General features: G+C 41.5%; 1 protein-coding gene across 1 annotated transcript; it reads right to left on the bottom strand.

Annotated features, from left to right (window-relative positions):
- Positions 1–411: 411 nt before the first annotated feature.
- On the bottom strand, positions 412–11,875 carry csnk1d (casein kinase 1 delta). Its single transcript, XM_005812966.2, has 9 exons — positions 11,397–11,875; positions 6,863–6,973; positions 5,631–5,779; positions 5,235–5,463; positions 4,988–5,158; positions 4,746–4,894; positions 3,949–4,117; positions 3,726–3,838; positions 412–2,692 (listed from the first exon to the last, which is right to left on the bottom strand). Exons 1-9 carry the CDS (start codon positions 11,470–11,472, stop codon positions 2,642–2,644), a joined length of 1,218 nt encoding a protein of 405 aa, XP_005813023.1. The 5' UTR covers positions 11,473–11,875; the 3' UTR covers positions 412–2,641.
- Positions 11,876–12,433: the final 558 nt, after the last annotated feature.

A 12,433-nucleotide genomic window follows, 5' to 3' on the forward strand; every position in this document is an offset into this window, starting at 1 on the left:
CTCATTAAGTTATTTTCCTGATTAAATATAGGACACATACATTTGGATCTTCAGCTTTTTTTTTTGCTGCCATATTTGTAATAATAATAATAATAATCCTCCCAGAAAGTGGCTTGCCAGCTGCAAAGCTAATTTCTATACAGTTTAGTTATCAGAGGACATCCTGAAAGTTCTCTGCAGATCAGAACATGAACCATGTCTGATGCTACATATGCTAGGCTAAGTTTAAATTCTTCATTTGCCCTTTACATTTCTCAGCAAATTATGCATTCTCAACATTAATGTGTGTAATTCCTAATCATTACCATGATTAATCAAACTAATCATTACCATGTTTGATCCTCTAATTCTAGAGTCACATAAAGGAGTTAGGAATTCCAACTGCAGGTCATCAAATCAAACATCAACACATACAAGTACTTTTTAATTTATTTACACAATTTTAAAATACACAAATACAGTGGCATTACAACTGAAGAGCAGAAGTATTAAGATGGGAGTGAAAGGAAAAAGAAAATCCCATGAATCCACAATATAAGATGTGGGGCCTGAATCCAGAACACACCTACAAGCTTTTAGAACTGGTGGTGACAGAATGAGAACCGCGACAGAAAACCCAATCCATGGAAACGTGTACTTGCATTTATCATAGCCATCATCAGTGAGACATACGAGTTATTCTATCGCTTTAGTTGTTTTTCCAAGTCAACAAATGAAATACATTTTCCAAGAAAAGAAAAGGTTCCTTCAGAGGAACCCTAATGTAGTGAAGCATTCCCAGTCCCTCTATCAACAGCTCGCCCAGAAGCCTACAGCAGCTCACCAGGACGTGATAAACAGGCGCATCCTATACACAACAACAGAACCAAGGAACATGTACAAGTTACAACTACAACCCATTCCCGCATCGACTACAGAAAATTTCCTACAAACACTTCTCATCAGTCTATCACATCAAGGAGTTCCTACTTTAGATCAGATCCCCAGGAGGAGCCTGAAGGCCGGGGCCACCTTCCACTACGTAGCACTCAGTCCACAGCTCCTAAAACCGCCTCTGCTTCCAGAATGCTGGCCTTGAAGCAAAACCCGTCCATTTTCTATGTAAACAGGAGAGTGGAGCCATCTGACGCAGCACGCTCTGCAGAATTTGATTCTGAACCATCAAGTACCGCAGTGTCATCAAATCATTTATGACACATGAAACCATGAAAAAAGTTTACCCAGTCGGGTTTAAACCTGACTGAAACATTTAAGACGTTCTTTATGGTAATCAACACTATTCTCATCAGCAAAGTCAAATATGTACATTAAGATACGGGTTAATTAGTAGTGTCACATACTGAAACCGCTTTTTATAAGAACTTCAAATTAATTTAGTTGGACATTATCAACTAAAACTGTTCCTCCACCAGATCCTGAAAACAGGGAGAAAAGATCCGGTGGTTCATGTTTCTCATACTTTCCCCAACACATTGCACTGCTTAAAGTTTCTGTGAGATCAGCTACAGCAGAGTGAAAACAAGGGTCCAAAGTCCTGAAAAACTGTCCTTTCAAACCGCTTCTGATGGGGAAGTTTATCTAGAAAATGGACAAGTTGTGCTTTGGAGAGATGAAAAAAGGTGTTTGGACTCAGGGTGGAAGCAGAGGGACACGAGGTCCAAGGATCAGGCTGAAGATGCTGTGGACGTAAAAGCTTACAAAAATGTTTACTTTCATATATATATTTATATAAAAAGAAATCGACATGTTTATCCCACCTGTGAGCATGGAAACCCCTAGGACACAACCACACAAAAACACACGAAAGCCACGTCACTATGCACTAGTGTCAGAAAGAAAGAAGTTTGGTGTGGACAGACTGAGCTCCTGACTCACTCTTCCATTCACAGCTTTTCCCACGCCACTCACAACCTGAACACTAACTAAATGTGCTGCATGTTTACCATATTCCAACAGACCTGAGGACATGGACACAACTCGTACAACAGCCTCCTTCCCCATCTTATTCTACCTAAACATCTCATTCACATCAAAAGAAGTAAATAAGGAGGTGTGGACTGCGGGGTTCAAAGTATTTTACACGACACAGAGTTTAGGCACTCTGCCATGATGGAGCGACTCTCCATCTGACCGAAATCAAATTAATCCAACAGGTTAACATTGAACAAACGCTGCATTCCCCGTTTTCATGCTGATCAGCTGGTGTTGATGTTTTTTTTTTTGTTAAAAAGATTAAAAACAACTAAAATCAAAAGTTGGGAGAAAAAAAAACATTAGGCCAGAGAAAAGTGAATCAATGGCTTCATCAACAGCAGGGAGGAGGAGGAGTTTTCACATCTTCCACAAGCGAGGAAGAAGGGTTGATGTGGCTTCAACTTCGCCAAGATGGTTGTTAAGGCAACCAAACTGGTCTCCACCTGCCAGTCTCTCTCTCCATCTCTCACACACACACATACACAACCTGCTGACTGTGCATCTCTTCTCCTGTGAAGTGAATAGATGCGCAGGCAGAGCCTGGTGCATTGGTGAGCAGTTCTGGGTCGTTTGAGAGTCCTGGTAATCTACGTGAATATGTGTGTGAGAGAGTGTGTCTGCTGCAGGTGATGCATGTCGAGGCGTCCTCAGCGGATGTAGGGCTGTTTCACCGCGGAGCTGCAGACTGGAGGCCACTTGGTGTAACCCGGGACAGAGCCTGGAAACGGGAAGATTAAACACATCAGCAGCTCATAAACACCTGGAGCCTAAAATACAATCAGGAGCAGAAAGGTTTTATATTGTACAAAAATTCACTGGGCATTTTTGTCCAAAAGATTTATAAAGTGGGATTTATAAACCGGGGTTCTGTAAAGTAGCTCTAAGAAATAAACACCTGCAGTAAGTAGAAGTCAGAGAGAACTGAACTCTATGTGGCGTCAGACAGCAGATACTGGGACTGGACATATGAAAAACATGGAATATGATGCTTCATAGCAAATCTAGGAGGGAAACCCTGCACACTGATGTTAACACTGAGCAGCAGGAAGAGTGTGTTCTGGACTGAGAGGGAGAGACCTGACTGGAGCCCAGCAGAACACACACAGTCAGAACTGGAACTCGTAAACAGTTTGCTTTGTCTACGTTTTGTCACACATGAATAGATGAAAGACATGTTCTGAAAAGAATCAACAAAAACAGAGAAGATATTACACTTCAGCTTTCAAATTTAGCTTCATGTGAAGAATTTTTATTTTACAAAAAGTGACTGCCTTATCCTCCATTGAATCATGGACGCTTCGATTTTCCTACATAAATACTTTTTAAAAGGTAAAGTTGTTTAAGAGTCCTGATATAAGATGAATCCCAATAGACTGCTTCACCAGTCCAGGCAGCTCTGCTCTGCTCACTGAATGTTACAGCTGTGCTTAAAGGAGAATGGTGGCGGCTGAAGCTATAAAACAGAACAAACTAACAGTTTGTTCAGTTATTCTATTAACCCACAGCTCCCAGTTAGCAGAATGCCACCAGTTACTGAACTGCTGTGGCTTCCTGGTCATTCTGATTGGTTAAGTAAAAAAAGAAAATGATGTGGGACAAAAGAAAAGGGAAGTTCTGACACAATGTTCTGTTCTCTGTTGCTGCTTCCTCTTTGCGGTGGATGAACTCGTGTTTCCTCTCATGTTAACTCTTCTTTTCGCTGACTTGATTCTGACATATTAGCTCTTTATTCTGGCTCCTGAGGAAAGTACCTGTGAGGTGGACATGCGAGACGTGTCCTGTCGGCCGGTCAGGTCTGATGAGGAGATGTTGACAGGTGCTCCACGATGAAGACGCATGCTCACCTTCCTCTCCTTCTCCATACCTAAACAACAAAGAGAGCCAAGTGTCTGTCACCATGCAGTTCTTCTGAAGCCGCCTTCGACCTGGAAAGGCTGGGAAAGCGTCTCATTGATGGACAGACGGCGCTCTGACCTGTGTGTGAAGCAGGGTTGAGTGGGGAGGGGGCTGCGGCGTCCTGAGCTGCCCTGGCTCTGCCTGAAGCTGAAGCCATGCCTCTGGCCCCAGGGTTCCTGCTGTGCCTCAGCCTCTCCTCGCGCTCTCGGCGCTCCCTCTCAGCGTCCTCCACGGCCCTGTTGGCACCCTGACACACAACATGGTCCCACAGTTACCTCCAGGTAGCGCAGCCGTTTCTATAGCAACAGTTAGCCTGTATTTAATCTGGATGGGTTGCCCACATGCAGAGCTGGAAAGGAACCAATGTTACTTCAGCATTACATCAAAACAGGATATTAGATCACTGAACAGATTATTGCATTATTATTAAGCAAGTTTTTTTTTTTTTACACTTGCAGATATGTAACAAATTATTGAATGATTCAAGTACTTTGATTATTAAAGGGGCAGGACTCGATGTTTTCCAGGCATGTTGTGCCATTTATGTTACCTTCAATTGTTATAAAAATGTTGTACAAATCAAATACGACTTAAAAGAAATCTGACTTTATAATTTACCACAATAAAATTGGGCATCTGTCTCTTTAAAAACTCTTGCTCTTTCTGAAACTCCGCCTTCAGGAAGTTATCACAACATGGCTCCTCTACCAACCCTTTAACACTCCAGCTCTGTTTTTATGAGGAAATATTAAAACATGACCCAAAACTCAAAAAAGTTGATTTTACATCATACTGCTTCACTTTAAAACAACAACTGAAACCCTGTTCCTGGTTTATTTTGGACTGAATTTCAACTGTGTGTCAACACAACTTACAAATTTGAGCATGTTCCAATCAAAGACGTAGTCGTAGGAGAAGCCCTGTCTGTGGAAGAGGTTCCTGAAGAGCTGGCGGAGGTAGGAGTAGTCGGGCTTGTCGTCAAAGCGCAGAGAACGGCAAAAGTTCAAGTATGTGGCAAACTCAGCTAAAGTGGAGAGAGACAGATCAGGACATCAGGCACTGCTGTGGTTATGGCAATAAGAAAAGCCCTGAAAGGCATGTTAGCAACTTAGCTTACAGGGGTAGCCTTTACACAGGACCTCAATGGGGGTGGACATCTTCTTCTCACTGATGCGTTCGTACTTCTGCCTCTTGGTGGCAGCTTTGAGTCCTTGCCAGGGAAGAGAGCCCAGGTTGAAGTACATCAGGACGTAGCCCAGAGATTCCAAGTCATCCCGTCTGGATTGTTCTGAAGACAGAGACAAGGTGGGGTCAGCAGGGGTCAGCACACTGCAGCAACATCGGCAGCCATCACCACCTCTCACCAATGCCAAGGTGTGTGTTTATGGAGGCGTAGCGGGCAGTGCCGGTCAGGTTCTTGTTTTCGCGGTAGGGGATGTGCTGGTGCGTGCGAGCGTCGCGGTATTTCTTAGCCAGACCAAAGTCGATGATGTAGACCAGGTTGCCCTTCTTGCCCAGCCCCATCAAGAAGTTGTCTGGCTTCACGTCTCGGTGGATGAAGTTCTTGGAGTGGATGTATTCAATCCTGCTGATCTAGAAAGGTAAGTCAGATTCATGTTAATAACTAAACACCACAGGACAGACAGCAGCAAACAGACCTTAAGACACCTTCAAGTCTTTCATCTGCAGCTTTCCACCCAACACACTACATAACTGAGAACATTTAAGGCTCTTAGTAAAAGTCAGAGCACTTCTCTCACCATCTGGTCAGCAAGCAGGAGGACGGTCTTCAGACTGAACTTCCGAGAGCAGAAGTTGAACAGGTCCTCCAGACTGGGGCCCAGCAGCTCCATCACCATCACATTGTAGTCTCCCTCAGCACCACACCACTTTATAGTTGGAATCCCCACTGAAAGTACAGGTAACGGTTACCATAGTAATTATCTGGTATCTGTGGCTGTGATTGTGGCTAATCTGAAAACTTGATAACTAGATTATTATAAGATGATTTTCTTTCCCACTAAATAACTTCTGATCTGGTGCAGTTTGGTAGAAAAGTATTTTCTGTGTGAATGTTTTTATTAATTACCATTTAAAGAAACTTTAGATCAACTAGAGACAAAGAAAGTCACTTTTTCTGTTAAGTGAAACCAGCTGCGTCCGAGATTGGAGCTACATTCAAATCTTCTACATGAGCTGAACTGGTTAGGCCAGTGACTTTCAAAGTGGGGGGCCGATGGCCCCTGGGTGGCGCTAGGAGGACTCAGAAAGTTAGAGACGAAGAATAAAAATGTAAAAAATATACCTAATAAAGTTTTGATTTAGAAAAAAATCATAAAATCTTATCTTTTTTTTTATTAGTCCAATGGTTATTATTTTAATATTATCACAACACTTTGAAGAATTAATGAATTACAACATTTAATTTCCCTCTGGGATTAATCAAGTATTGATCATCTATTTAATTTAAATAGAAAATATGTTAAAATAATTTATTGAAATGTTATTTGCAAATTTCATCTTTCTGATTAGTTACCAGTCAATGTACTAAGTTGCTTTGTTAGAGTAGTGTAGTAACTGCAGGATGAACAAGTTTCTGACCAGAGAAAAGGATCCGTCCAGCAGGCCTGCTGTGGGGCATTCTGCTGCAGGAAACCCTAACAACTCAGGTAACTACAATCAGAACAAATGTGCTGAACGAATCTAAGAATTACTGAATAGAGAAGTAAAAAGACACTTTAAAAGTTGATGTTTTTTTACATATTTTGTAGCACTGCCTGAAGGTTTGCAAAGGGTCATGGAAACATTTGGATCTCTGGGTTGGCCGGCTGCTTATCACTTTCCTTCTCTGAAACTAGTTTACTAAGTTTGACGAGCCAAATTTCTTCTTTCGAAGTGATGACAGAGTTAGTGTGAGCTGTTATGCAACTGCTAATATTGACACGTTTGGCGATGGACAAGTACGTATGTGGTGGATTTGGGAGTGTGATACCTCCGCCTTGCATCATCTTGTAGATCTTGCTTTCGATGTGGAGTTGGGGGTGTTTAGTCTTCACACATTCCAGCTTGATGGCCACCTCTTCTCCCACTGAGATATCAGTACCTAGACAGAGACAGACAAGGTTTAGCTGGATGGAGCTAAGGAATCAGTCAAAGAGCCTGAAGACTGGAGCTGTATCTAGTCATCTCAGAAACAATGAGACCTTGTCAAAGCCAGGTACGCTGGCAGCAGCTACAGACCTCCATTTCTCTTCCTGACATGTGTGTAATAACCTGCTGTTACAAATGTGTGAAAAACATTCGTAACAAAGGCAGAAATCCTTTAAAAGTTGGTTGATGTGCAGCAGCTCAATTTGTGGACAGAGAGAATTAAAAATGCTAGCTAAATCTGTCAAATGCAAAAACCAGTCCAACGTTTCAATACACCAGTTCTTATTGGACGTCCTGCATTATTTCATGACAGACATAAATAGATTTTCATCTACTTTGCTCATACATGAAGGGATTCAGGGAAATGACTTCCAAACTGACATGTTTAAGTGCTGAGGTTGCCTTCTTCCTAAACATGGTAATGGAATCCAGCCAGTCCCTCCCCTCCACACACACACACAGAAACCCAACACCACCTTACGTAATCCCATTACTCCTGCTCACATGTGAACACACCGTCTCATAGCAGAAAGAGTTTAATAGCAGCTCTGATGGAACATCATTGATTTCTCTGTACGTCATCTGGCACCCAGCACCCAGCAGGGCGGGGTCGAGGCCGCCCCACATGGCGGCTGGCATGGAGGAGCGGACTCTCAACATGCAACCGACACTTCAGCAAACCAAAGCATGGAGGGAAATTACAGCACATGGGATTTTATGCGTTACATAAATGACCAGAGTTCAGATTTAATGTGTAGGGTGTTTGTTTTTAAAGCCTGTATGCTCATTTACATAAGACTCATTGGGCCGTAGGTATCAGAGAAGTTAAAAAGGATATTCTTCAACACAACCCACCAGACTCCAGGTTGCATTAAATAAAGAATCTATTCCAACAGAAACATCTGAATCAAGAGGGTGTTTTACAGTGTGTGCTCTCTGGTGTCAGAGGAATGGGATTTGCCTGAACAGATTTTTCTGGGGAATGCAGCACTCCCTCCCTCGCTCTCACATCGAGAACTGTTCCTGATATGCCAAAGTGTTCACGTTGTGTGCAGGGTGTGTTTTTCTGCTGTGCTGCTGGTGCAACATGTTCAGACACATCTCTGAGGACTATTATTTCACGAGGCCTCACCAGGAAACGCTGCAGAAACTTGCAAATATACTGTGACTTGCATAACAACATCACCTCCACTGCTATTAGTGATCAGAAACACAAACAAGCAAACATTCAGCCGTGTGATGACGCCTGGTGTGACGTCAGCCAAACCACCAACATGTCAGCAGACGGGCAGAGCAAAAACGTGTCATAAGTTTGATGACTGGATCACCAACAACACGCAGTTTGAGCCGTTCTAAGTAACTTTTGGTCCGTGAGTTTAAACAACCTTTGTGTTAAGTTTGCTTGTAAATATGCCCCTCCCTGTTCTCATACATGGCCGGAGCGTTCTCATTTGACTGTGATGTGATATCACCAACAGTATCTGTTAAACAAGTCTCTGTTTTCCTGTCAGACAGGTAGCAGCCTCAGGAAGCGTTTTATAACACCCTGCAGCAGAACATGACCAGCTCACAGACTCACAATGACCATCCTGTCCCATCATGAAACAAAACTTCATTTATGAGCTAGAAGGAGCGCTTGGTGGTAAATAACACTAAACAAATGGCTTTTCTTGACCTTCAGTCAATCAGGCCTGCCGCAATGACCAGCAATCATGACATCAGATTTTTCTGCTTTCATTTGACAAAAAGACATTTTGTTTGTGATTTTTAACATACAATGGGCACTGACGGAATTGACAACGTTTAAATTACTGATGTTATGTGTACAATTTGTTTCCAATAAATGTTTATAGTTATTTTAAAAATAGGCTAAATGAACATGATAGTGGCATACATATGACTTTATAGATTGCTTAAAAGCGAACACCTTGGTATCAAAATATATTCAGTGAGACAAAAAACAGAAAGGCAGAAGGGCTGATTTCATACCTGCATAATAATGTTATTAGACAACACAGCTAGTGTTCAAAGAACAAATATGTTTCTGTGCTTGTTGTAAGTGACCTTAATGTCGATGTGTACAAGAAACAAAGTGCTTTGGACTTCAGTCTGATCCTGATTAGGTTGGGACAAAACTGTCCTCTGACACAGCTCATTTCTCTGTAACCTTGCTGAATATTTTCAAACAAATATAAAATATATGTATAACCTCCTGATACTCTATGATTGATAATACCAATCACATAGGAGTAGAAGACCTCAGTCAACAGGCTGACCTGAACCCACTCTGCTAATGACCCGACAGGAACAATCCTTTAGGTCTCTGAAACATTCATCACTGTTACCAACACAAACTTGGTTTAAACACGATGAGTGAATCACTGTTAAACATCTGCCATGGACGCCTTTTAATAGCATCTTGTTTCTTGTAACAGAAGCACAAATGATCAAAAACTGCTCCTGTTGTTACTGCAGACAGCAGAGGGTTAACTGATTTAACAGAACCACACGCTGCTCTGACTCATTTACAATGTTACAACACATTAGTCATCAACCTCTCAATGGAAAGGATGGACAGCTGAGTGAGGACAAAAAACACTAAGCGATTATGCAAGTGGCTGGCAGCTCTGGCTATCAGATTGTACAACAGGTCAAGTGGAAGAAAGGCTCAGATCCAGTTAATGAATCTAACCTCTCCTGGACTCACAGCCGCTAAGTGAGGACATTTAACAACATCGCTCCAGGAGTTTTAGTTGAACAAGACCAGTTCACTTTCAGAACACACAGCCTAGTTAGGTCACACAAGCGCACAAGATTCTAGTACAAAACATTTCAAACCACAACTCGAGCACAAATGCTACAGATTTTGGTAAAGAATACTTGTCCCATAAATGTAAAATCAAATTAAAAACTAAATTAACAACAACAGTCTAATGTAAACATTTGATATAGTACCAGAAGGGAGACCATAATCTCTTGTCTTTGTGATTATTAGATCCAAATGTGATTTAAAAAAGACATAAAAAAATCGATCCAAAACTAGGAAACGTTTTCGAGTTGCACATATTTTGACACAAATGTAACACAACATACTCAGATACTTCCATGACACAATCAATAATTAAGCATTATATTAGAAAACATCCGTAGAATCACCTTTATGTCTACATTTCGTCCACCACAGAAGATCAGAAGGAACTAATCTATAGTAAAGCAGACAGTTCCAGTTCGGTGATGGTTCACATTTAGAAACCACTGCACCTCACAGCCAGGCCTGTGACTGTTAGAGACCAGAGGTGAGGTTTCCCAAGCAGAAATGTGAATAACTATGATTACAGCTCCAATATAAGCCCCAAAAGAAGAGCTACAGCATGGTTGGTGTTAACTAGTGACATATTGCATCCAAACAAGAACACCATACAGATTGTGCATTTCGTGATTTAATTTAGGTTTAATCTAGCTCAGTGCAGATTAAATCCCCTTCATCACGATCCATTTGAAAACAACAATGATCATGTTATCATTAAAAGCCAGATTAAATAGTGGAAGAAATGAAAACATTTACTTCAAGAAGGATCCATTTTATCTGACAAAACCTATTTAATCAGTAGCTGGTCAGCAGCCTTAGCTAACTGAAGATAGCTACATTTCACTCAGTAGAGATGAAGCTATATTTATACAACATGTTCGTGACAGCTTGTTCTCAGAGGGATATAGGGCCTTACCATCAAACACAAATCTTTGGGCTAATCTGTAAAACAGCATCCTTTGGATACAATTTTTATAATGGAAAACATATTATATACAACTCGCTGAAAGGCAACCACAGTGTAGATCTGTTGAGCCTTTTGACTCGCTGGAAACTTTCGCTCCGTTTAAAACCACCAAAAAAACACATGTTGGCAACTATCCCCGAACACTTCACAGGCTCAGACTGAACCATCATTCTGGTCTAAAACGAGTTTCAGGTGAATCAGAGCAAAAGAACCAAACCAAAACTTTCAGATTTTACGTAGCTAGCTGAGGACAAAACACTTAGCTTCACATCAGCTGAGAGATTTTCTGGTAATTTGAAACCTTCATTTAGACACCGGGTTGACATTATAACGGGGACTAAGTTTCTAAGCCAAGCACAGTCGAAATAAATCGCTTACTAAACACATTTTCGAAACAGAAGACGGAAATGCTAGCTTACTTGCTACAAAAACTACTAGCCTAGCAGCTAACGCTAACGGAGAACACAACAGCTGATCGCCTATCACCAGCTCCTTCTGAACCTCTGAAAATGGAACCAGTTGGCCAACTTCCTCACACTTTCCTCTTGATGTTAATACAGACACAGACTCTTAGACAAGTTTCAGTGACAAAAAACATACCCAAGTATATGTCTCCAAACGATCCGCTTCCAATCTTTCTGCCCAGTCTGTATCGGTTTCCGACTCTCAACTCCATGTTAATATATCTGTCGTCGGCTAGCAAGCACGCTCACTAGCTCCAAAATATTCAAAATATGGTCAGCTTTGAAGTTCAAGCCCGTTTACAACTAGAATAGAATCAACCAGCAGACACCGGAGATCCGTTCAAGCGACAAAATCTGTTCTTCTGTATGCTGTCTCCGGATGAAGTCGGCTCCGACAATCTTTCGCCTCTTGTTTTAAAATGTTAAAAATATCATATTGCGACAATATGGCGTTTATAGGAAAGAAGAATCTCTGTACTTTATGCTCTTGCTGTTTATAAAATTGGTACTCCTTCAATTTCCACGGATGAAGATGGATTTTGAAAAGATTCCGTCAGCTATTTGGCACGGTATCTCTAGCTCGCATTAAACTGCTCTAAGTTAGGACCTTGCTCAGCAATCTGCTGGGTTTGTGACGCCACTTCCTTGTTAGATGATGGGGGAGGACACGACCAAAGAGCGTGTTGTTATAGATCCTCCAATAGATGCTAGTATCAGTAACAGGTCTCACTAATTCTGAAGCGGTCTGCATCACCTACGATCAAGTCTGAATATGTTTAAAAGGATTTATTTGGATATAGTTAACCTTCCAAATTTACAAAGAGTGTAGACAGGTGTACTTGTTGTTGTTGTTGTTGTTGTTTGTTTGTTTGTTTGGCAACGTTTTGCAACTTTATGTTCAACTATTTTAATTAAATCGCATTGTGAAGTTTTCTTCGCTCGCGCGTCACTGTCCCATTCGTTATGCTTCCAGTGCTTTCAATGTGTGACTAGTCTCCTACAGCTTAAAGGCTCTGGTTCCACTCAACAACAAAAGATCGCTACCTTTGTCCCTCTGGCTTTTGTCCATCTGCAAGTGGTCAATGAAACGCACGAGTTCATTCTTCAGCCATAAAAAGAAAATATTTGAAAGATAATAATAATAAAAACAATTTTAAAAAACGCAGCATTCTG

The sequence above is a fragment of the Xiphophorus maculatus genome, chromosome 16, assembly GCF_002775205.1.
Source record: "Xiphophorus maculatus strain JP 163 A chromosome 16, X_maculatus-5.0-male, whole genome shotgun sequence".
NCBI classification, from domain to species: Eukaryota; Metazoa; Chordata; class Actinopteri; order Cyprinodontiformes; family Poeciliidae; genus Xiphophorus; species Xiphophorus maculatus.

Bases quoted from the DNA above. Each gene is read 5' to 3' on its own strand.
- csnk1d (XM_005812966.2), bottom strand. From the start codon at position 11,472: ATGGAGTTGAGAGTCGGAAACCGATACAGACTGGGCAGAAAGATTGGA. The intron at 5,159-5,234 runs GTGAGAGGTGGT...CTCTGTCTTCAG, and splicing joins AAACACACACCTTGGCATTG to AACAATCCAGACGGGATGAC. The intron at 4,118-4,745 runs GTAAGTTGTGTT...GTTGTGTGTCAG, and splicing joins ATTGGAACATGCTCAAATTT to GGTGCCAACAGGGCCGTGGA.